This window comes from Meles meles, chromosome 7 (genome assembly GCF_922984935.1).
Source record: "Meles meles chromosome 7, mMelMel3.1 paternal haplotype, whole genome shotgun sequence".
NCBI lineage: Eukaryota > Metazoa > Chordata > Mammalia > Carnivora > Mustelidae > Meles > Meles meles.
This window is the reverse complement of record NC_060072.1, coordinates 22,567,994-22,594,039: the sequence shown is the minus strand read 5'-3', so window position 1 is coordinate 22,594,039 and position 26,046 is coordinate 22,567,994. Positions and strand designations below refer to the sequence as shown.

Below are 26,046 nucleotides of genomic sequence, written 5' to 3'. Positions count from 1 at the left end.
TAAGAAATCATTAACATTTGAACATTTGATGTGCCCAATGTTATTATTTGTGGATAAACAATTATTAACTGATTCTATTGGCTGTACAGTGGTTAGACTTTATTTTTAAAAGATCATATTTGTGAGAGCACAAGCAGGGGGAGCAGCAGGCAGAGGGAGAAGCAGGGTCCCTGCTAAATAAGGAGCCCAATGTGGGACTCCATCTCAGGACCCTGGGATCATGATCCGAGCCAAAGGCAGATACTTAACTGACTGAGCCACCCAGACATCCCCAGTGGTTAGGCTTTAAATGATATTAAAGCAGGGAAATTCCACAGAAAGATTAAGATGACTTACCCATAAGAGACCATGCCTAGTATTGAAGTGATTATATCTTCTACTGTTAGGAAACAGACCAAAACTTACCATTCTCCTGTATTTGCCACAAAAGCTATCTGACCTGAAGACAAGAATATGACTGTAAGCCTAGTGACATTCCAGATTTATTTCAAGGCTCCTTCAAGAAAGTCCTTCTCAGCCTGGCTCCCAAATTACTGACAGACTGGTGAGTCATTATTTCAATAATAATAGAACTAGCACCAAATTAAGATAAGTACTTCATTTATTTGGTACCGATAGAAACAAATATTCCTTATAAATGAATTTTCAGAGAGCTAAATTTATATTTTGAAGTGCTGAAAAAAATTTTTTAAAAGATTTTAATTTTTGACAGAGAGAGACACAGCGAGAGAGGGAACAGAAGCAGGGGGAGTGGGAGAGGAAGAAGCAGGCTTTCCACTGAGCAGAGAACCCAATGTAGGGTGGATCCCAGGACCCTGGGATGATGACCTGGGCCCAAGGGAAACACTTAACGACAGAGCCATCCAGGCGCCCCTGAAAATTTTTTTTAAAACATGTCTAAAATATTGTGTCTTATTAAAATGATTACATGGAACATAATTTACGTTTCATTTGATACAATTATGAACATCAGATACCGTATAAAGATGTGATATGGTGGTATTTCCTCTGTGGGGTATAGCTCTGTTTACAAAAACACATTGCCTTACTATGTAACTTTTGTTGTATTGGTTAATGGCTTTGCCCTTTATATGCAAAGACAATTTGGATATGTTAATGGTAATATTCACAGCAGTCCTTCTGGTAAGGCACATGTTATTGTCCTTACTTATAGGTAAAATTAAAGTTCATATGCACTAAATTTTTCTGAGGCCACAGAATTCTGTGGTGACAGAGCCACGATTGGACCCCAGATATCTCTGATTTCAAAATCTCATGTTGTTTCTACCATATTAAATCGGACATGAATCAAAAACAGCTAGTCATGGGGCACCTGGGTGGCTCAGTCATTAAGTGTCTGCCTTTGGCTCAGGTCATGATGCCAGCATCCTGGGATTGAGCCCCACATCAGGTTCCCTGCTCCGAGGGAAGCCTGCTTCTCCCTCTCCCGCTTCTCCTGCTTGTATTCCCTCTCTCACTGTCTCTCTCTCTGTCAAGTAAATAAATAAAATCTTAAAAAAAAAAAAAAAGCTAGTCACTGCAAAGTTTTCTGGAATGGCTCATCCCAGAGCCTTGGGCTTTTTGTCATGGAAGTTAGCTACATACTCTGACACGTTCTGTGCATCTGGATACCCTTCATGCTAGGCATAGGAAACTGGGACTAATGTGTGTGGTTTTGTAAGGATCATTGTACTTTATTTTACAACTTTATTAAAGAATATTTGATGTGGAATAAATTATACATATTCAAAAATTTTTGATACATGTACATAACTGAAACCACCATCATAAGCAAGATAATACCCTTCACCCCTTGAGATTTCTTTGCACCTCTTTATAATCTGTACCTCTTGCATCCCTAGGCAACTGCTGATCTATTTTCTGCCTTTATAGTTTGCATTTTCTAGAATTTCATATACATAGAATTAGATAATGCTATTTTAAATATTAGAACTTCCTTCTCTGCTTAAGCTGTTCTGGTCACATCACCACACGAGTTGTGTTGCTTTATGGCAGTCTCCATCTGAGGCTTGGCAAGCCCCCTGCAATTTACAATGCCTCTTCCTCAAACCCTGCTCTGTTTTAGGTCATCTTTACCTATTTCCTAAAGCCATAAAAGACCCAGGAAGGCTTATATGATTCTTTTCCTGCTCCCTGTCTGTGACCTTTCTCTTTTCCCTTCCTCTAAATGGATAGTGAATGCTATGGCCCTGATCCTGATGGGCAGCTCTCTAGTTAGGGCTCCAACCATACGTACTATGCTCCCTGGTAGTCCACAAGGTTAAATGGGGTTCAGATCCTGCCCTGTCAGATTTCCCAGTGGTAGATGGTAGATCCTGCTTGTCCCACTTGTCTGAATGTGTGTGTGTGTGTGTGTGTGTGTGTAAGAGAGTGTGTATCAGGGGAATGCATAGGGTTCTTGCTATATAAAATTTCAAGTATAAGTTTTAGCATATTTTTTTGAAAAATCAGCTGCTCAACCCTTTAAAATATTTTGTTTTTACTGTTAAGAATAGAATCTGTTAACCTTAAAAATAAAACAGCCAGTTATTTCACCAGCAAAATGGATTTATTCAGGAGTAACAGAGAATTGCAATTCAGGACATGCAAGCTATGGCAAAACCATAGGCAAGCCCAGAGAACAAAGAGAGGAATGCTTTTTCATAGAGGAAAAGGGGCCGTTGGGAGGGGCTATTCTAAACAAAAAGTCCATTGCAGTGAACTGAGAGTTGCAGTGTGGTGGCTTCTCATTAATTGAGTTGTGAGTGAGACACTGGCTGGACTGCTGTGTCTTCCTCCTGCTGGATTAGTCAAGCATAGGCTTCTTCCAGTTTGGCCAAGGGCTGCAAGGAGTGGTAAGGCATGAGAACTCCCTCTTCTGGCCTTGCAACTCCATTTATTTTATTTTTTTAAAAGATTTTATTTATTTATTTAACAGATAGAGACCACAAGTAGGCAGAGAGGCAGGCAGAGAAAGAGAGAGAGAGGAGGAAGCAGGCTTCCTGCTGAGCAGAGAGCCTGATGTGGGGCTCGATCCCTAGTACCCTGGGATCATGACCCCAGCCGAAGGCAGAGGCTTTAACCCACTGAGCCACCCTTGCTCCTTGCAACGCCATTTAAATGAGATTTCCTTTATTCAGTTTTACAAATCAAACACAAAATGATATTTGCTCCAAAATTTCATTATTTCTGAGTTGTCAGTCATGATATTAAAAACGTTATTTCCATTTCATCTAAATAATTTCAAACTAATTCATATCTGAAATGTGTGTTATTTCATCTTTCATATCCTTAATCTCAGCTTGGACTATTGTTAAATTAGATATTTTTTCATTTAAGAAAGCAATTTCTTTCTCTCTTTGTAGTAAGTCAGTCACCAATCTCCCAATGCGTTGCATTAAATCATTTACCAATGGTTCCAAACGGGAAAAGTCCTTCTTTAGATTATACACCTTTGGTTTTAGATCATTTGCAAAAGTCACTGTCTTCATAACTTTAGCTCTGTCACTTTCTAAGCTTAAAAACCTATCTGTGTGCTTGTTGAAATCATTCTTTAGCTCTGAAAGTATCTTCTTAACAGAGTTAATTCTTTGTGAATTTTCAGATGCTGTCTTTCGGAGCATTGCTGTTCGATCAATGCTACTTGAGAGAAGATCACCTATGTTTTTTACTGTATCTTTTTCAACTTTTTCTATTTTATTTTCTAATTCTTGAGCAGAATCTGTCAGTGATGTTACATCAGTTATTAAACCTGAAATACGTCGTATATCTGTTTTTACCGTTGTAATCTTGAGACCAACATCTTTTGCCATGGAAGTTGCACTTTGGTCTACTTTTGTCACATCTTGAGAAAGAGTTGTCAAATTGTTATTCAGAATATTCTGTTTTTCAATTATCCTGTTAGACCAAGTTTTCACCTCATAAATTTCCTCCTGTAGATGCTTTAAATGAGCAATTATTTGAAAAGACTTCCACTGTTCCATTATAGCTTCAGACTTCTGACACTATAAGAAAATATACCATAATTATTAAATTGATTAAAAGCTTAATATATAAAATTCAAGTTGAATTTTGAACTTTAGTAAGTTCGATAATAAGTTCAATTAAAGTTAATAACTATACCATTCTTCTGGAAAGCATGGTAAAAGATGTATCAAATGTATTACTAATAATTAAGAAGAAAAACATGAAGGAAATTTCATAAATTGTCACTAGAAAGACATTTTTTATATTATTAACTATAAGACATTCTTTATACTAGTAAAAAAGGCATTTATACTATATTTTTATACACTAGTAAGACTATTTTTATACTATCAGTTCTCTGTACAGTGGCAAAAGAGGCTAAACGAGAGACAGTGAGGTATTTCTTCTTGCCGGAGAAGAGAGGAGGAAGCCTCCTCTAGATAAGCTTTGGTAGATTTGCGGGGGTCAAATAAGGCAACATAATTTTTTTTTTTTTAAAGATTTCATTTATTTATTTGACAGAGAGAGAGATCACAAGTAGGCAGAGAGGCAGGCAGAGAGAGAGGAGGAAGCAGGCTCCCTGCAGAGCAGAGAGCCCGACGCGGGGCTCGATCCCAGGACCCTGAGATCATGACCTGAGCCGAAGGCAGCGGCTTAATCCACTGAGCCACCCAGGCGCCCCATGGGCAACATAATTTTTGAAACACAAGTTTGTTGGTAGCTATTTCTAGTGCTAGAATGAAAGGACCAATGTTCAAGACTCCATGTGTATATGCTTTATTGTCCTATTACTTTTATTTATTTATTTATTTATTGTCCTATTACTTTTAAAGATTTTATCTTTAAGTAATCTTCATACCATATCTTCAACATGGGATTTGAACTTAAAGATTTATTTATTTATTTTAGAGGGGGGAGAAGGGCAGAGGGAGAGGAAGAAAGAGTCTTAAGCAGATTCCAGTGAGTGCAGAGCCGGAAGTGGGGCTTGATCCCACTTCCCTGAGATCATGACCTGAGCCAAAACCAAAAGTTGAATGGTTAACCGTGTCACCTTGGAAAGCATTGTTTTAAAGTGGAGATTGTCTATAACCATGTACTAATAATCGAAACTAACTTACTTGGATATATCAAGAGGATATAATACTAAGTGAAATAAGTCAGAGAAAGACAAATACCATATGATTTCACTCATGTGTGGAATTTAAGAAATAAGACAGGCAAAGAGAAAAAAAAGAGACAAAGAACCAAAAACTATTAAATATAGAGAACAAACTGGTGGTTGCAGGAGGGAAGATTGGTAGGCGGATGGGCGAAATAGTGATGGAGATTAAGAGTACACTTATTATGATGAGCACTGAGGAATGTATAGAATTGTTGAATGATTATATTGTACAACTGAAACTAATATAACACTGTGTTAATTATACTTGAGTTAAAAAAAATAAAATTTTGTTTTAAAAAACCCTAAGGAACTAATTGGATCCAACAACTTTTACTGGGTATGTATGTGTTAGTATGATCAAGAACAGTCTCTGCTTTTAAGGAGTTTATAGTTTAGTCTGGGAAAGAAAATGTCAATAAATAGATAATTTGAAATAAGAAAACAAAGGCGCGCCTGGGTGGCTCAGTCAGTGAAGCATCCACCTCTTGATTTTGGCTCAGGTCATGATCTTGGGGTCCCAGGACTGAGCCCTGGAGTTAGGCTCTGAGCTCAGCAGGGGAGTTTGCTTGAAGATTCTCTTTCTCCTTTTCCCTTTGCCCCTCTCCTCCAAATAAATATATCTTTAAGAATAAATAAATAGGGTGCCTGGGTGGCTCAGTTGGTTAAGCAACTGCCTTCAGCTTAGGTCATGATCCTGGATCCCTGGATGAGTCCTGTGTGGGGTTCCCAGCTCCACGGGAAGCTCCTTCTTCCTCTAACCTTCTCCCCTCTCATGCTCTCTCTCACTCTCTCTTTCAAATAAATAAATAAAATCTTAAAAAAAAAAAGAATAAATAAATCAGAAAACAAGGAAATATGCAGGCTGAAAGGAATTTTACAAAATAAGATCTACAGTTTCTTCTAAAGACTTTAATGTTTTATTTCCAAAATAATTGTGTATTTCAATATTTTTATGAATTACCATTACAAAATTGCATTTGCCTGGTTTACTACCTTAAAATAAACTCAAAAATAAAAAAAAACTCAAAAAAATCTTTTGAGACTATTTTGATAACATTAACATGGTTTTATATAATGCAAATAAAAATTAGTATGTTCAGAATATTATTTTTTTTAAATATTTTATTTATTTATTTGACAGAGAGAGAGTTAACAAGTAGGCAGAGAAGCAGGCAGAGAGAGGGGGAAGCAGGCTCCCTGCTAAGTAGAGAGCCTGCTGTGGGGCTCGATCCCAGGATCCTGAGATATTGACCTGAGCCGAAGGCAGAGGCTTAACCCACCGACCCACTCAGGTGCCCCCAGAATATTATTTTTATGGCAGCTTAAAAAAGGAGTAAAAATATAGTTGCAAAATAATGACAAGCTGAAATGGAACAGAACAGTTATCTCAAAGTAGTAATTCCCTCTCTTAGCCGCATTATATATGTTTGATTTCAAAATGTATTTTAGGATTTTTCTTCTCAGGTTTATGATATATTAATTATTGGTGGGGGGAGATGCCCCCAAATGTTTTTCGGTAGAGAAGTTAGACAACAGTTAAAATGTTATTATGGGTATGACATTGAAGAGTAACCACAGGGGTGCCTGGGTGGCTCAGTTGGTTAAGTTTCTGACTTCAGATCAGTTCAGGTCATGGATTCTGGGATCAAGCCTGACAGCTGGCTCCCCACTTAGTGGGGACTCTGCTTATTCCTCTTCCTCTGCCTCTCTCCCAGTAGCCTGTGCGCTCTCTCTCTCTCTCTCAAAAAATAAATAAAATTAAAAGAAAAAAAAGAGTAACCACAATCAGGAAGGAAATCAAGCAGTGATTGCAAAAGCATGTTTTATTTTTAGGGGAAAGGTTTTGCAAGTGTATTTGCTGAAACAGAGACTCCAAAGGGTGAAGAAAGTAGATGGCTTATTTAATCCAATTCATTACTAGGTTATTGTTTATTAATGTATCTACTCTAGTAGAGTAAATGTAGCCTAACAGCATTACACAGTTACACAGTTTAGACTCCTCAGAAAGAACTTACTTTATTCTTAGAAGGATCAGATCATTAAGAAACTGTTAGTAAAGACTCTCTCTTTCCCTTGGTAGGTTATAAAAGCAATTTATCATGAACTTCTATTGATCTTTACTACAATATTTATGAATATAGTTTAGGAATAGCCTTGAAATTGTTTCACAGAGTTATTATTTTTTTTAAACAATTTTATTGATTTGACAGAGAGAGAGCACAAGCAGGGTGAGCAGCAGAGGGAGAGGGAGAAGCAAGCTCCCTGCTGAGCAGGAAGCCCGACTCAGAACTTGATCCCAGGACCCTGGGAACATGACCTGGGCCAAAGGCAGACAGTTAACGACTGAGCCATCCAGACATCCCACACAGAATTATAATTTTTTTTAAAAAAATACTTAGGGCTTGTTAAACTATTTGCCTAGAATGAATAGAAGTTTTGGAGAGTCCACCAATAGCTCAAAGATTTTTTACCAAATTCCTATCATATATACAAGGTACTAAGCTAGATGTTCTCTGGATCTACAAGTGCAGTATGGGTCACGAGAATGATTTCTGGGTCCACCTGGCTTTTCAAAAACTTTGCTAAAGGATCTTTGATCTTTGTAACTAAAGGACAGGGAAATTTTATTAATCTCTAAAATTAAAAACCACATAAAGCCAGAAGAGGCCTTAGAGTGTTTTTGATACAATTTCCTCATTTTACAAATTAAAAAACTGAGCCCCCAAATAAAATGCCTAAGAACACACAGTTAGTGGCAAAGCCTAGATTAGAAGAGTCTGGTCTAGGCTCTTTCTCCACCACTGCTTTCTAACTATTCCCTAAACATTTATTGGTTCTTTCTTATGCCCAAGGCCCAAACAATTTTAGGACATAGTTACAACTTTTGGGTGACTTACAGTCTCATTTAAGGGCAATGTGGTAGTGGACACATTTGGCTGAATTATAGCTTTTTTTTTTTTTTTTTTTTTTTTTTTTTTTTTGAATTATAGCTTTTTTAATTCTCAAGATTTTTTTTTTTAAGATTTTATTTATTTATTTGAGAGGAAGAGACAGAGAGAATGAGAGGAGAGAGGTCAGCTGGAGAAGCAGACTCCCTGCTGAGCAGGGAACCGCATGTGGGACTCAATCCCAGGACTCCAGGATCATGACCTGAGCCAAAGGCAGTTGCTTAACCAACTGAGTCACCCAGGCACCCTCTCTAGATGGTTCTATTGATAATGGATTTCTTGTGATTTTCTCCCCCTGGTTGAACAGTAGCAGATTGCATTGTATAGTGGGAGGTCAGTGGCCTCTGGAGCTAGACAGATTTAGCAGTGTGATTCTAGTTCCCTAACCTCGCTAAGCCCCAATTTCCTCATTTTTAAAATGGGTGTCAGGCTAGCAAAGTTGTAGTGCGAAGTAGGGATAATACAGGTCATTGTAGATACTCAATACAAAGAGCTGTGACTGTGATGATGTTGAATGTAGACTTCCTAGCAATTTTCCACATGTAATAGGCTCCAATGCTAGTTCTCTCCTCCCTTGCTATGAAAGCTGGGATGGAGCATTTTGTGTTTTATTAAATTAATAGTTCATAGCTAAACTGAAAAAAACAGATGCTGGATAAATTTGCAGAGCTTTTGCCAACAATGCGCATAAGTATATAGAGAAATACATCTTTTTTCATGTGCTTGGTGAATTTGCAGTGTAATTAAAAAAATTTTTTTAAGTATCATTATTAATGATATCATATTAAGCTTTCAATTAGCAATAATCGCGCCTCGGATAAACCTCATTGGCTACGATACTGCCACTGCGCAAAGCTCATATTAAGCTTTGATCAAGATTATAGATTCAGGGGCGCCTGGGTGGCTCAGTGGGTTAAGGCCTCTGCCTTTGGCTCGGGTCATGATCCTGGGGTCCTGGGATCGAGCCCCGCATGGGCTCTCTGCTCAGCAGGGAGCCTGCTTCCTCCTCTCTCTCTCTCTGCCTGCCTCTCTGCCTACTTGTGATCTGTCTGTCAAGTAGATAAATAAAATCTTTAAAAAAAAAAAAGATTATAGATTCATAGAAAGGTCTGTAATCAGGTTGAAATTAAAAACAATGCCATTAGCTTTGTATCAATGTTAACCAGTTTCCTATGAAACCATAAGCTAATAAATCAACATTTTTCATTATAAAATATAAAAGTAGTTAGTCAACAAGCTTCTAATCATTAGGAAATATTACTATAAATATATTTTTAAACTTTGCATCCAAAAGTTAAAAAAAAATCAGGTGTTTATTTTGTAAAAGTGATTTATTAATACTAAATTTAAAAAATGGACCCAATAGTACTCTGTATAAGAAATTAATTGATATAGAATTTATTATCAATTACAAAGATACAAAAATATGTCTTAGAATATGGAAATCTTCCTTAAAGGAAAGACTAACAATGTAATTTAATATTCGATACACAGGGAAGGTTTTGAAATTTCAAGTATCTGTGTTATATAAATGAATGTAAGAAACACAGGAAGACAAATTAGGTACCTCTAAATCTCTCTACTGAGAATTTTTTTTTAAAAGATTTTATTTGGGGCGCCTGGGTGGCTCACTTGTTAAGCGTCTGCCTTTGGCTCAGGTCATGATCCCTGGGTCCTGGGATTGAGCCCCATTTTGGGCTCCTTGCTCAGCTGGAAGCCTCTCCCACTCCCCCTGTTTATGTTTCTTCTCTCTCTCTGGGAAATAAATGAATAAAATCTCTCTCTTTTTAAAAGATTTCATCTATTATTTGCCACAGAGAGAGAGAGAGTACAAGTAGGGGGAGTAGCAGGCAGAGGAAGAAGCAGGCAGATGCTGGACTCCATCCCAGGACTCTGGAATCAAGACCCTAGCTGAAGGCAGCCACCCTCTACTGACAATTTTTCATAGAAAAACCTCTGAGTAAAGGAAAATATACATATACAGATGTACATAATATGTATATACACATACACAATAGTATTCTCATGAAATACTTGTAAAAGGGTAGTTTTTGTTTCCCTCTTAAGTCACTACAGAACACAGTGGTCACCTGGTTTCCATTTACTTTCTGTAGCGACTACTATAGTGTATACAATTTAATAATAATGTTGTATCAAATCTGATGATGGGCTAAACAAACAAACAATGAGAGATCACATCAGCCATGATAGGATAGAGGTTGAAACAACAAAATTCTAGTGAATTTTAGAATCTATTTTATTAGCATTAAAATAAAGGCAGACAAGTACAATTTTGTCAGTGCACACAGAGAGGAACTTACACACTCAGACATCAAGGAATTTAATGTTAAGATTCCAGATATTAATGATATGCTCTTTAATAGTAGCATTCTTTCAGGCTTATTTTTATGACCCATGGCTATCTACCATAGGCCCTCCTAACCCCAAAGTAGAGCTTGTTTGGGATTTGTCCATAAATGTGCAAATGTACATAATAAAACTACCTGACCTCAACTGACTGCTTTCAAGGTCTTGAAAGTGCTTAATTCCACTGATATTACATTATTAAACTGGGACTACAGTTGATTACTGGCATGAAGACACAAGTAGGAATAGTACTTCCATATGCAGTGACTCAATTTTCAACACCAAGTTTGGACACTCTTGATACATCAGTTACCAATAAAAGTCTAATGTGCTTCCCCAACTCTGCACATTTCCAATTATCATTATTGGAAAAATCTGACTAGATCGCCCCTTAATCATATCTCAGTATGTCCACATCTTATTCCTTATGACTCCATTATATGATTTAGAGTAAAATTAAAATCATCATGTAAAACAAATTTGGTTGGGTAATTAATCTGGGAACTCTTTAAAACAATGACATACATTTAATTACCATAGTTATCATAATTTCTCAATATGCTGCTTCTTCCACTTTAAAAGAGGCCACAGGTGTATTGGTATTTTTTTATATTGTAGGTAGAATAATTTATCTAGGGATCATGTATCTGGTGAACTCAAGAGTCTGTAACACAGTTAGAACCTTAAAAAAAAAAAAAAAAAAAAAAGCCCAGGTATACAAAGATATTCCAAAAGTCTATACTTCATACATACTTAATTCATAGGTAAATCTTTCAATAAGAATATATTTACTTTTTTTAATTAAAAAATTTTTTAAAGTCATCTCTATGTGCAACATGGGGCTCACACTCATGACTGTGAGATCAGGAGTCAGGCACACCCATTTTTACTCTTCCTTAAAAATTCTTAGAAGTAAAAAAAAAGAAGTAAAAAAAAAAAATTCTTAGAAGTATCTACAATACACTTTAGAACCTTAATAAAAAGTAAAAATGTTTCCCAGGCTCCATAGTTTTCAAAAAGTACATATTGATTCACAGCAAATCACCTCATATTTTCCTTTGGTCATGTTATTTTTCATTTTAGACAAAATTCCTATGAACTTGGTGGTCTGGATCTTAGCCTGCAGTAAATTACAAAGGAAATGCCAAACTAGTTAGGTGGGCACATTACCTACCAATCAACTTGGCAGTGACAGTGGGCCAATGGGTCACATCTTTAGGTGATAGAAAACGTATAAGAAATAGACGTAAGTTTTGAAAAAAATAGCAAACTAGGGTCATTTAGTGAGAAGGGAAACACTCCTCAATAGCTTCCAGAGGTATTAACATATTTGGATCCAATATAATAGCTGAAATTCATAATAATGTCCATTACTTATTAGAAAAACATTTAAAATGTTAAGTATATTACTTTAAAAAGGTGGAGATATATTTTGGAAATATTTCGATTTCCAATGCCTAAAATGAAATAAATTTTATTGCTTAAACAGATAAGCTGTCATTATGTGGATAATCCATGTGTGTGGATATGTCACTTCTTGCCAGTAATGTAGGATAAAGTGAGGCATATCAAAATAATGCAGAAGTATGGAACTAATAAATTTATGTATAACAATACGGTCATCAGAATAAATGTGGTGCATTTAAAAGTCACTATCAATTCCTTTATTTTCTAGATTATATTCTTCTAAAGTTCCCTTTTCTCTTGTACTTGAATATACCATAAAATCATGAACTTTTCCTTTTAGAACATCCAGTTCATTTTGCATCTTTAATATGCTATTATCATACTGAATTCCTTCAAGGGTTTTCTGCATCTCCATTATTTCAGATACTGCTTTCAGCATATCATCTTCCATATTGAACATCTGAGTAGTTAAGTCTTCCATTTTTTTTTCTGTCCCGATCAGATCCTGAGAGACTCTGAGAACAGAGCGAATAGCACTCTCAATTGTTGGCAAATGTGTCTTGCATTCTTCAACTTTGGGTTCATAGCTGGAAAGTTTATTAGTCAGGTCTTCATCTCTGGCAAAGAGAGCATGCTGTTCCTCTTCAAGCTTTTCAACTGCTTTTGTATCAGAGCCAAGCTGCTCCTCTACTCGTAGAAGATCCTCTTCTTCTTGTCTTTTTACTGTTCTAATATTTCTTAGTGTGCTATCTTCCAAATCTTTAAGCCTTTCAGTGAGCAATTTTATTTCTTGTTCAGCTGAGTTAATTTGGACAGTCACTTGAGAATGTATGTGTTTTGATTCTGATTTGAAAATGTCTGTATTAACATTCATTTCTTCTAGGGTTCTTTTCCAGAAATCTGAAACATTCTGGAATTTTTCATTAAGGCTTTGCATCTTTTGGGTGAGTAATTCTTCACTATTTTGGATGTCGTGCATGATACTTTGGAGGCTGGATACTTCCTGCTCAAACTGGGTCACCAAAGACATGGATGATGTCGCTTCCTGCAGGATACTTTCAGTAGACTCAAGCTGTATTTGTAACACAAAACAATTCCCAAGGCTACTTAATAACTTTTTTTTTTTTTTTTTTTTAAGAGAGAGAGAGACAGCATGAACAAGGGAGGGGAGAGGGGCAAAAGGAAGAGGGAGAGAGAGAACCCACCATGGGTGTGGAGCCTAAAATGGGGCTTGATCTCATGACCCTGAGATAATGACCTGAGCCAAAATCAGGAGTCAGACACTTAACCACTGAGCCACTCAGGTGCCCCATAATAACTTTTATATTAGGCAAATACACTTTAACAAGCACAAGCCCAGTTCAAATTCTGAAGATGTCTAAAATATCCAAGTATATCAGAACCGTAATGACAAAAACATTCATTACATTAGCAGTTGTTTTACACAGATTTTAAAACAAATGTGACAGATTAGCACTATGGTAGAAAAACACACACCTGAATTTATAGACCTAAATATTTGTACATTTTCATGGAGGGACATTCAACAGAGAAATAATGTTAAAGAAGTCTGAAGTATATCACATTTTCTTACTACAATGGAAAGCAACTTAGTTGTCATTCTTACAGTTATTCAGCTTTTTTAGAAACTGTAACTGAGTTAATAAAATTGGTTAAGTTTCCTAACTTCTCTGATTCTGGAAGAGTTTCTGCCTGAAAATTTCTCGACTGACCTCTTACAGAGAAGGTACCAGAATCAGATGTGATAGATATAACAAAGGCAGAAATGATTAAAAGTCCAATTTAGTGAGGTAACTCACATCAAATAGTTAAATGTGCTAAGTATCTATAAATTGTGGTAAGCTCCTGGCATTTCCTCCTATGTGTCCAGAATATGGGACGCTGTGGACCTCTTTTAGCTTATTCTCACACACAGATAACAGCCTCAGAGACTACAGGAAAGCCTAGAATGATTGTTAACTTACTAAGTGTTTGCAGCAATGTGTTGAAAGTATAATACTGTACAAAACATGGTTCTGCCCTTAAGCAGCTTCGTTTAACTGGGGAGAAAGCCAAGTCTACATGTGTTATGACACGGGAAGAGCTATGGAAGCACTTATGTGGGAGACCCAAACCAGACTTCAAGGATCAAGGAAAATATTCTAGAAGTATTATCTAATATCTGCTCCTAGTTACTTTCTTTTCTGAATCATACTACCATGCTATATAGCCAGATGAAGCTTTTAAAAAACTGCTATGCACATCATGGTATGGCATTAGAAAACCTACGATGTTTCTTAATACTTTTAGGATACAGTCCCAGATTTACCTGTGTATGCTATTCTTCCCTCCCTGTTGTTTAGCTCAGTTCTGTCTTTCCTTCAAGGCCTAGAGCAGATGCCAGCTCCTCAGGGCAGCATTCTTCCATAGCCCAAACTCTGGGAGCACCTACTGTGTTGTGTATCTGACACTTGTTTGGCACTCAGCACATATAATTAGAGAATTTCTGAGAATTCACTCTGTGCCCAACCTTGTGCTAGAAAATAGAGACATAATATAGTTCCTGACTTCATAATTTGATAGAGGAGATAGCATTTTGGATCTTTTACATCAGATATGCTGGAGTCCCACTAAGATTTACTGAGTATCTTCTGTTCCATTATTACGCACTACCGATACAGAGATAAAGGCACACTGTTTGCTTTAAAGAGCAGAAAAAGAGGAAATTAATAAACTCACAAGCTTCCTATTCCTGTCATGGTAGAATTACCATGGGGAGAATGGATGCTCTGAGTCTGGAGCCGAATGAGGAAAGGCTTAGAAGTGACTTTGAAATCTGACTCTTGAAGAGACTGATTGTTAGTAGTCAGGTGAAGATACGAGAGCTTCTAAATTCCTTAGGAGAGACTCTTGTGCCTTTCTGTAGCTCCCATATCTTAGGGAATAAAAAAACATGTTTGTTGACATTTAGGAAGAAGAATGGCCATAAATCTTCTGGGCCCACCCCAATCAAGACCTGAAGCAATCCCAGGTGATAGTTAGAAACAATGTGTAACAGTACTGACTAATAAGACCACTCTGAAACCTTATTTAAAAGTTATTTTTAGGGGTGCCTGACTGGCTCAGTTGATAGAGCATACAACTCTTGATCTTTGGGGCTGTAAGTCTGAGCCCCATATGGGGTGTAGAGATTACTTAAAAATAAAACCTTTTGGGGCACCTGGGTGGCTCAGTCGTTGAGCGTCTGCCTTTAGCTTGGGTCATGATCCCAGTGGGATCGAAGCCCACATTGGGCTCCCTACTCGGTGGGAGGCCTGCTTCTTCCTCTCCCACTCCCCCTGCTTGTGTTCCTTCTCTTGCTGTGTTTCTCTCTGTTAAATAAATAAATAAAATCTTAAAAATCAGATCAAGTCTTTAGGGGCGCCTGGGTGGCTCAGTCGTTGAGTGCCTGCCTTGGGTTCAGGTTGTGGTCCCAGGGTCCTAGGATCCAGCCCTGCATCGGGCTCCCTGCTCAGTGGAAAGCCTGCTTCTCCCTCTCCCGCTCCCCCTGCTTATGTTCCCTCTCTCGCTGTCTCTCTTTCATGCAAATAAATAAAATGTTAAAAAAAAAAGACTTTAAAAAATTATCTTTAATGTACACATGTAGCTATTATACAAGATCCTTTAAAAATCAGTTCTGAGAAATATTTGTACATCAGTAATACTGTTAAGTTTAGTTGTCTTATTGTCAGCCTTTTGAAGAGGTAAGTTTATCTTCATCTATGGTAATTTCCTGTTTAGGCTGTTCACCAGAGCATCACTGTAATCTGGAGGCAATATATCCAAGTAGACCCCAAATACAAGATCAACTTTCCAGAATAGTAAAGGTCTCAAGATTGAATTTGAAAATATACAGTGACTAGTACATTATAATAATTTGCATTTATGGACTGACAATATAACCTAACAGTTTTTTCATTTTTTAAGAGCTTAATACCTTAAATTTACTACTATATAAAGTTTTTGAAAAGTTTGCATATATATTGTATCACATCTGATCCTTTTAAAAATCTTGTTATTCTCACTTAATAAATGATGAAAAGAGGCTAAGAGAAGTTAAAGTGATTTTTTCCAAGGTCACACAGTTGTGATGAGAGTCCCCATCTAGTTGTTTTCCCCTCCTACTGATTATGCTGACCTTTAGGCCCAGCTTTGCGAAAGGGCAGCTATTGTTGAATTACTCCCAGGGAAGCCTGGGAGAGAAAAAGCTTTGTAAAGACTGAATATTTCTTGGATAATGATGATATTTTAAAAATCTGCCTCAAAAAGCATTTTAATTGCTACCAAATTTCTCATTTCAAAAGGATGTCTTTCTTCAAAATTTGTTTTCAATAGCTTTCAAGTATACAGAGTTTCTATCTCCTGAGATTTATTTTTCTATAACTGTTCCCTCTGATTAGAGGAGCCCCTAACAAGTATAACTGGATTCCGACTTGAGCATTCTGTCAAAATACCCACTTTTGCAGCAGTATGTAGGTTCTTCCCGAGGCCGTTGGGCTCACCCTCTGTGGAATCCCCTGGCACATGTGAGTGATGCATAATCTTCATCTATGGCTTTTCTCTTCTGGGGGACTGATTATATACTAATTCTATGCATGAAGCCACAGGAACTCAGACCCTCTATTTCATATTTTTGTTTTTTTTGTAAATCCTTGCTCACATTGGTGCCAAGCACAAGTCCTTGTCTACCTTATGACATAAGATTTAGTGAATGAATAAAAGAACAAAGAAGGCATGTTTCCCAACGATAACTTGGTTCCTGGTAGCCATACAAGTCCCACATGATGCCTTATTGATTGCAGCTGACCTCTCCTGAGAAGCATGGTAGTTAAAAATTTTTTATGTCTCACATTTCTAAGAATTCCGGTAACAATGTATTTGCATTTGCAGCTTGAAGAAACACAACATACACATGGATTTTAATTTTCTTTTGGCTACAAAGCCAATATTTATTTTTAGATTAGTCACCCTGATATGCAGATGTATACAAATTTCCAACTAGAAAGTAGAGGAAAAAAAAAAACACCTGATGGACCTGTGCCCAGCAAGTGCTGTTGCTATTCTAATTTTATACCTACAGACCAATCATATTTTCAGTGCTCTAGACATTTGATATTCAAATAGAAAATTGGGGTCACATAAATATAAACAGTAACATTTATATTAAAAAAACCCGACACTGTCTTTTCAAAATAATCTGAGTCTAAATTGGACACTGAAGGGAGAAATGTACAAAAACCAGTGAGAGTTAAAACAGTAATGGTCTAAAAGGCAGGAAAAAGGAAGTATGGAGTACAAGGGTGGTAGCAGGAAGAAAAACGGGAAATCTATGCAAGTTAGCCAATTAGTAAGTAATTTACCTTTTCTGAAATTAAACTGATTTTACTTTGAAGTCCTTGGAACTTGTTGGTTTCTATTTTCAGTAACTGGTATTGGCTTTCCACCTTTGCAAACTTTTCAGACTGATGAAATACAAACCTAGGGGGAAAAAAAAAAGAAAACACTACCCCCTAATTCATAGCCATTTAAGTTTGAATTTTAAAGGAACATTTTATACTTCTGGCAAGGACACCATAAATTCTGGTATGAGGGGCGCCTGGGTGGCTCAGTGGATTAAGCCACTGCCTTCGGCTCAGGTCATGATCTCAGGGTCCTGGGATCGAGCCCCCCATGGGGCTCTCTGCTCCGCAGGGAGCCTGCTTCCTCCTCTCTCTCTGCCTACTTGTGATCTCTGTCTGTCAAATAAATAAAATCTTTAAAAAAAAAAAAATCTGGTATGAGTAGTGACAGCTTTTAGTAGTTTATTTCAACAAATTAATAGAAAGTGAAACTCTATCCTGTTCAAGTCCTAGTGAGATGGTAGTGATAGCTGTCTGCATAAGAAAGGTTTTGGAGGGAGAAATGATGAATTACCTAGAACAAGATATGGCATCGCTACTATCTTTCTCAAGGTCATATTTGTGCAATATCTAGAAAATGTTTTTTTCATACTGAAATGTAGAAGCAAGAGTTACCTATATAAAAATATTTTAAATTAAAATGTAGGAGAGAAATAAAGCCTTGGAGTGGAACAGAAAGATGATGACGAGTAGTTGAAAAATAACAAGTCAAACCTATGAAAACAGGAGTCATTGTCAAAGTGGCAATAGAACATATACGCAATGCAGGGCGTATAACAATTGGTTATACCCAATATATGAGTCATAAAGGTATACTTTAGATGCCACTCTAAAATCGGCGTGTATTCTTCATCTGGTAAGTAGTAAAGGTTGAAGAAGCATAAAAAAGTTATCCCAATCTTAAAAACAATAAATAGCCTTTTGGGGTCACCTGGGTGACTCAATCGTTAAGGGTCTGCCTTTGGCTCAGGTCATGATCCCAGGGTCTTGGGATCAAATCCCACATTGGAATCCCTGCTCAGTGAGGACCCTGCTTCTCCCTTTGCCCCTCTCTCTCTATTGCTCATGAATAAGTAAATAAAATCTTTTTAAAAAAACAAACAGACTTTTGTTTATAGACTTTTGTATATAGCACTTGAGATAAGCAAATGCAAAAGAAATGCTTTGGAGCTAATACCATTTTGGTTCATCCACTTTTGACTCAATTCTTTGGGCTCAGAAAAAGCAGGAGTTAAAATTCTTTGTGTATTTATTGAGTCATCAAAAAGTGGTGGGGCAGAATCCTATGAAGAGAGGGCTTAAATCATAGTACATAGACCAGTGGTTCAAAAGCTTTGCTACATATTGGAGTCACTTGTCTGCTTTTAAAAAGTCTAATGCTGGGGCGCCTGGGTGGCTCAGTGGGTTAAGCCGCTGCCTTCGGCTCAGGTCATGATCTCAGGGTCCTGGGATCAAGTCCCGCATCGGGCTCCTGCTCAGCGGAGAGCCTGCTTCCCTTCCTCTCTCTCTGCCTGCCTCTCTTGTGATTTCTCTCTATCAAATAAATAAATAAAATCTTTAAAAAAAAAAAAAAGTCTAATGCCTGGGTCCCACCCACAGAAATTCTGACTTATGTGGTTTAGGATGTGATTTGGATATTAGAAATCTTAAAAGCTCCCCAGATTGAGTACTTGGTCAAGCTGAGAAGCACCAATTGATAGTGTTTTATGAAACTGATTTCCACTGAGAGACAAACATTTAAAGATCAAAAAAGGAGAGATGAAAGACTTCTAAACTTTGTGTATCATTCCAAAGGTGGTGATGCTTCAAATTCATGAATGTTATTAGACTAACTTGCTATAAAACTGTCCAAAACTAAAATGGACTTTTTGCCTTTTGAACGATGTTTGCAATATTGGATAAAATAAATATATCTTTTTTAAAGATTTCATTTATTTATTTGACAGATCACAAGTAGGCAGAGGCAGGCGGGAAGGTGGGGGGTAAGCAAGCTCCCGGCTGAGCAGAGAGCCCTATGTGGAACTTGATCCCAGGACCCTGAGATCATGACTTGAGCTGGAGACAGAGGCTTAACTCAATGAGTCACCCAGGCACCCCCAAATAAGTACTTTAAAAAACATTTATTTATTTTAGAGAGAGAGAGCTTGAGTAGTGGGGGGGGATGGAGCAGAGGGAGAGGAACAAGCAGACTTGAGTCCAACATAAGGCTCAATCTCACGACCCTGAGATCTCGACCTGAGCCAAAATCAAGAATTAGACACCTAACCGACTGAGCCACTCAGGCACCCCATAAAGTAAGTTTCTTCTGACAATGGCTAGTGTCTATCCTTTGAGATAACAGCCAATTAAGTAAGCACAGGTTACATAACTAGCATAGATTGACTTTTCTCCTATGTGTGAATATAACTTTTAAATAACATTTCTGGTTATTAGGAAATGCCATTATTCTAATTTTCAAAGATGAAAGTGTAGACTTGGGGCGCCTCGGTGGCTCAGTGGGTTAAAGTCTCTGCCTTCGGCTCAGGTCATGATCCCAGGGTCCTGGGATGGAGCCCCACATCGGGCTGTCTGCTCTGCAGGGAGCCTGCTTCCTCTTCTCTCTCTCTCTGCCTGCCTCTCTGCCTAATTGTGATCTCTGTCTGTCAAATAAATAAAAAAATCTTAAAAAAAAAAGTGTAGACTTAATTTTTTTTTATATTGGCTGTTTCATTCTTGGATTTTAAGAGATTCTTTTCAGAGTATAGGCTTATCTGAGATTATCACACAGAGACCAAGGATGGAGAACACCCTGAAGAAGTAAGTCTAATTTCAGAGATTAGTTTTATCACTCATTACTCCAGTGTTACCTCAGGGATTTATCCTGCAGGTCAGAATGTTTATTCAGAATAAAACTGTATTAGTATAAGACACTTTTTGTGAAGGTTGATCCACTACTATAACACATTATAGTGCTTTCCATTTTATTAAATATTTTAATGTCTATTTCTGGACTTCCCTTCAGAATTCAAATATTAAGCAAAACCTTGAAGAAAACTATGTCATGCTAGTGCAAATATCATCTCTGATGATAATTTGTAGGTTTTTTTTCATGGTTAGCTTCTCAACAAAAAAAGATTCATCATTACTACATATGAAAAATAATGCATATAAGAAAAAACAAGCATAGAGATGCCTGGTTGGTTTAGTTGAGTAAGCATCTGCCTTTGGCTCAGGTCATGATCCCAGGATCCTGAGATCCTTGGGCTCTCTGCTCAGTGGGGAGCCTGCTTCTCCCCTTCTCTCTTTCCTCTGCCTTCTTCTCTCTTTACCTGCTTGTGCTCTCTCTGTCAAATAAATAAATAAAATCTTAAAAAAAAAAAAAGGCATAAAGTTGACTCTGGGCTAGTAATGAGAAAAATGAAAAGTGGTTTGTACGTGCAAAGTTAAAATACATTCATTTTATTTATCACTTAGGTGTGCCAAGCAGTATCCTAAAATGATTTGTAAAAACTAACTCATTTAACATTAAGGAAGAGGATGATTTTCTAGAAGTCAATGTTGACAGAAGTTAACTTCAATCCTGAAAAACTAAATTTTTCAAACTGTCATCCAGGTTAGTGTCCAACGTGCTTTGTTTCCTTTTTATGAATCAGAGGTATACAAATATACATTAAAAAAAAAAAGATTTATTTGTCCCCCTGCTTGTCCTGCACAAGCAGGGGGAACAGCAGGCAGAGGGAGAAGCAGGCTCCCTCCTGAGCAAGGAGCCCGATATGGGACTCAGTCCCAGGACCCTGGGATCATGACCTGAGCTGAAGGCAGACGCTTAACTGACTGAGCCACCCAGGCATCCCAACATTTTTTTTTTAAGTAGGCTCCATATGAGCATGGAGCCCAGCACGAGGCTTAAACTCACAACTGTGAGATTGAGACCTGAGCTGAGATTAAAAGTCAGATGTGGGATACCTGGGTGGCTCAGTCGAGTAAGCATCTGCCTCTGGCTCGGATCATGATCCTGGAGTCCTGGGATAGAGTCCTGCATCAGGCTCCCTGCTCATTAGGGAGTCTGCTTCTCCCTCTGCCTGCTGATCCCCCTGCTTGTGCTTGCTCTCTCTCTCTCGACAAATAAACAAAACAAAACAAAACAAAGTCAGATGCTTAACCAATCAGAGCCATATTCTGACAGAAGTTCAAAGCCCCCTTATTCCCTGTCTTCCTCAGTTTAGATGAGGGAGGCAGGGTCTGCTAAGAGTTGTAGTTTCTAGTTAGAAAAGGACTATAAATATTTCTGGACTAGGGATTTTTATTTCTAAGGGTTTGGCTTCTTAGATTAGTATCAAAGGAGATAGCATATCGCACTGGATAAGAGTATAGAACTGAGCAAATTTGGCTTTGTCATTTACTAGCTGTATAAACATCTTGGGCAAGTTATTTATCTTTGCTGTAGTTTCTTCATCTGTAAAGTGAGAATCATAATACTTCATCGGGTTGTTGTGGGGATTAAACAGGTTCAAATTTATGCAGTTAGGGTATCACACATCAGCTACTCTTTTTAAGTACCTTGGCCATTTCTTTCAGACTGCTTTGTGCGGCTGCTTTTCCATCCCTCTGACAAACCCATAGTGGTATAAAGGATCAGGTTCTCCTCCTGCTTACACCTGATGCCCCAGGCCTCTCCACCTTCGAAAAAGTGTTGGGTTTAAAGCAAATCAAAGATGGAATGGATGGATTAGACCACTTGGGGCTGCTTCTCATTATCACAAGGGAAAAGGATATAGGAGAAAGGGCCTCAGGTTAACTGACTAGTTTGGTGTGCCTTACAAGAGGAATCTTTGACTCCTTCAGAATCCATTGCAGTTTACAGACACCTCATACTGATTCAGAGCCTGTAGGACAAAACAGTGTTCATTTCCTTAGGGTGTTTCCTCTCCATAGCTTCTTTAGTAATCTTAGATGGTGGCAGACAGTTGATTGAGGACTTACAGGATTTCTGATTGTTTGAACTTAATAATGAAAAAGAGGCAAATAAACAAAGCTGTCATTATGGATCTTCGGCAAGAAAGGAGTTCCAGGGCCATGTCAGTACCCATTCAGCCGTATGTTTCATACTACAGCTTCATTTCCAGGCACAATACTGAATGTCCAGGAAAATAATGACCATATTCCATTTAAAATGAGGGCATTTAGGGGCACCTGGTGGGTCAGTCGGTTAAGCATCTGCCGTCACCTCAGCTCATGATCCCTGATCCTGGGATTGAGCCTGCATCAAGATCCCTACTCAGCAGGGAGTCTGATTCTCCCTCTCCTTCTGTGTGCTTGCTCTCTTTCACTCATTCTCAAATAAATAAATAAGTAAATACATTTTTAAAAAAACAGGGCATTTTAAGCATAACACTTCCAGATAAAACTTTGTTTACCAAAAAAAAAAAAAAGATGAAAAATGAGGTTAGTGAAAGTTTTCAATATAACTTGTGTCTTTACTATAAGCATTAACAGTAAATCCCTGCACTAAAGTGTCTACTTTTCAGGTATTCCTTTACAGATTTCTTTGTTCAAAGAGATGGAGGGGTTGGGGGGAGAGGGGCAGAAGGAGAGGAAAACAGAATCTTTTTTTTTTTTTTTAAAAGATTTTATTTATTTATTTGACAGACAGAGATTTCAAGTAGGCAAAGAGGCAGGCAGAGAGAGAGAGGAGGAAGCAGGCTCCCTGCTGAGCAGAGAACCCAATGCGGGGCTCGATCCCAGGGCCCTGGGATCATGACCTGAGCCGAAGGCAGAGGCCCTAACCCACTGAGCCACCCAGGTGCCCCAAAACAGAGAGAATCTTAAGCAGACTCCATGCCCATCTTGGGGCATGATCCCACAACCATGAGATCATGACATAAGCTGAAATCAAGAGTTGGACACTTTACTGACTGAACCACTCAGGTGCCCCTATGGATTTATATTAGTGTTTTCCCAGAACAAAAACTAAAGTACTGAAAAGCTGAACATTCTGTGATGTAATTTATCTCATATGAATGTGAATCTTTGGATAATCAAGATTCAATAAATTTAATAACTAAAACCAGTTGTATTAGGTTCCAGAGAGAAGCAACATATACAGATGATCCCAAGCTTATAATGGTTTGACTTAGATTTTTTGACTTTATATGTAAGTGACATGCATTCAGTAGAAAATGTACTTTGAATTTTGACCATTTCCTGGAGTAGCAGTGAGACCCTGATCCTCTCCTTGGTTGAATTCTTTCCCCTGATTCTAGGCAGTGGCTGCAGCCGCAGCTCCCTGTGAGCCACGTGACCAAGATTCACTTACAACCAATCTGTACCCATACAAGCATTGCTTTTTTTTTTTTAACTTTCAGTACAGTATTCAGTAAACTACAAAAGATATTCAGTACTTTCTTGTAAAAACAGGCTTGTTAGATGATTTTGCTCAACTGTGACTAATGTGAAGTGTTCTGAACATATTTAAGATAGGTTAGGCTTAGCTATGATGTTTGGTAGATGAGGTGTATTAAATGCATTTTTGATTTATATTTTCAGCTTACAATGGATTTACTGAGAAGGAACCCCATCCCAATTCAAGGAAGATCTGTATCTTTTAGACTACTAGCCCTATTACAGAATGACTTTCTCAGTATAAAAGGGTTTTTATTTACCTAAAGAAGGTTGTGCATTTTAAGACATAAGAGCAATTTACAAAATTTATTAAAAAGGGTAAATTTATTCTCTTAAGGTCAAAAATAAAAATATTACATAAACAAAATGCCATGTTACTAAGATAAGCATCTTTTTTTTAAAGGAGAACATTTATTTATAAGATTTTATTTATTTATTTGACAGAGGGAACACAGGCAGAGCAGCAGGCAGAGGGAGGAGAAGCAGGCTCCCCACTGAGCCAGGAGCCTAATATGCAGTGGAATGCCAGGACCTGGGATCATGACCTCAGCCAAAGCCAAACAGTCAAACGCCTAACCAACTGAGCCACCCCAGCAACCCTTGAAGAGACATCCACTTTATAACATCCATTTAATAACATCCACTTTATTGTAACAGATGTTTTACCAATTTCCTCTCAGGATGAGTCACCGGTACAGTGTAATTCAAAATTTACTACAATCAAAAATGGTCTAGACTAAAGGAAGTCCAGGGGCCCTCCTAGAATTCGATTACTCTCGAAGACAAATAACTATCTTCTAAATACTTTAAAAATCGGGGGAAAGTGGAGGGAAATTCTAATTTAAGGCATCAGTCTGGTTATTTTTATTTATTTGAGAGACAGAGAGAGCGAGCTCCCCCCAGCGAGAGCATGACCTGGGCGATGGGGCAGGGCCAGAAAGACAGGCAAGGGGCCCACTCGGGCCTCCATCCCAGAACCTCAGAATCATGACCTGAGCCAAAGGAGGCAGTTAACCAACTGTGCCACCTAGGAGCTCCTTAAGGTTATTTCCAATACTCATTTTTTTTCTGTAACAACAATGTATCGCTATTTACTTGGCTTAAAAACTACAGATGTTCAGTTTTAGGTGAACACAAATGCTACACTCTTGTCATTTTACAGTACTAAAATTCAATCTGTAACTTCGAAATACACTTTAAATTCATAACACATGAACAATGATGGCAATATGAGAAATCCTCCAAACTCTGATAATTGTCATTAACGTTTGTTGCCCTAGAGCATACTGAATTCTTTAAAGACTGCAAACGTTGCCATTAGGCATTTATGGGGTGAGGGTGGGGCAACTGTGTCCAAGGCAAATGAGGAGCGGACAGGAAATGTCCTTTGGGTGACAAAAACGGAGAAGCTTCCGACGTGTAGTAGGCACTTTAATAAAGTTTGGCCAAATCCGCATCCCTTTAGAAATGGCTGACTCATTCACAGACCTTAGTCTCAACTCCAGTTAAGCGACTGAATCACATTAATTAAAGGAAAAATGAGTTTCAAGAAACGAGCGAAAAGGAAAAAAAAAAAAAAAAAAGGATGCGCTGTCCCTTTTCTGCAGTCGAGGCAGAGGAACAAAATCCGCAGGACAGGGGTTGGGAGGTTAGCGGGATGCTGAGCCGGGCGAGGCCCCAAGAAGAACGGGGCGACCGCGGGAGGCCGGACACAGGGCTCGCGCGGCCTCGCGTCTACTTACCAGGCCAGGCCCAGGCACGTCCCCAGCGACAGCAAGCTCACGCCGGTCCGGGGATCCACCCAGCCCTCGCCTCCACCGCCCCGGGTCTCGGTGCTCTTCCCGCCCTCGCTCCGCTTCCCCGGCTCCGAGGGGGCTCCCTTGGGCCCCGACTTCTTCCGGTTCTTCACCTCCGACATGTCTGAGGACGCGACAAGCCTGGGGTAGCTTCTTCACCCTGGGGGGTCGGGACGTGGCCGCCTCAGCCTCCCCGGGACGCCTCCGCGGTAGCCGCGCCCCCTCCTTGATTTAGCACCGCCCATAAACTTGCCCCCTCCTGTCCCGGCCGTTCTCACTGCTTCACAGCGTACCTCAACCACCCGCCCTCTAGTTCCTTCAGCAGAGGAACCTGACGAGCCTCCTTCCCCTTTTCATTAACGTTGCAAACCTGATGAAATCGTGGCTTTCCGGCGCGCGCAGATCGCCGGGCTGCGAAGGGTCCGGGAAGCGCAGAGCTGGCCACGTGGAGCGCGCCGCCGCCTAGGTCCAGGTCCCCGTAAAGAAGCGCGCCCCCGTGGCTTAGCCACGCCCCCGCCATGGGGTGGGGCGGAGGGTGCTTCTTGAGGCGCGCGCGGACACTAGCGGCGGAGGGAGCGCGC

The 26,046-nt window shown here is 38.8% G+C and overlaps 1 protein-coding gene and 1 pseudogene across 3 annotated transcripts; both read right to left on the bottom strand.

The window, feature by feature from the left end:
• Positions 1-1,461: 1,461 nt before the first annotated feature.
• LOC123946146 (IKBKB interacting protein) lies at positions 1,462-25,942 on the bottom strand. Of its 3 annotated transcripts, none has more exons than XM_046011334.1 (4): positions 25,836-25,942; positions 25,412-25,625; positions 17,250-17,367; positions 1,462-4,004 (listed from the first exon to the last, which is right to left on the bottom strand). In XM_046011334.1, exons 2-4 carry the CDS (start codon positions 25,585-25,587, stop codon positions 3,249-3,251), a joined length of 1,050 nt encoding a protein of 349 aa, XP_045867290.1. In that variant the 5' UTR covers positions 25,588-25,625; positions 25,836-25,942; the 3' UTR covers positions 1,462-3,248. The 3 variants fall into 3 exon arrangements, with proteins under 3 accessions (XP_045867290.1, XP_045867287.1, XP_045867289.1); XM_046011331.1 differs by lacking the exon at positions 1,462-4,004 and adding an exon at positions 9,958-12,922; XM_046011333.1 differs by lacking the exon at positions 1,462-4,004 and adding an exon at positions 9,958-12,922 and having other exon boundaries at positions 25,412-25,589; positions 25,836-25,906.
• LOC123947702 lies at positions 8,781-8,933 on the bottom strand (annotated as a pseudogene).
• Positions 25,943-26,046: the final 104 nt, after the last annotated feature.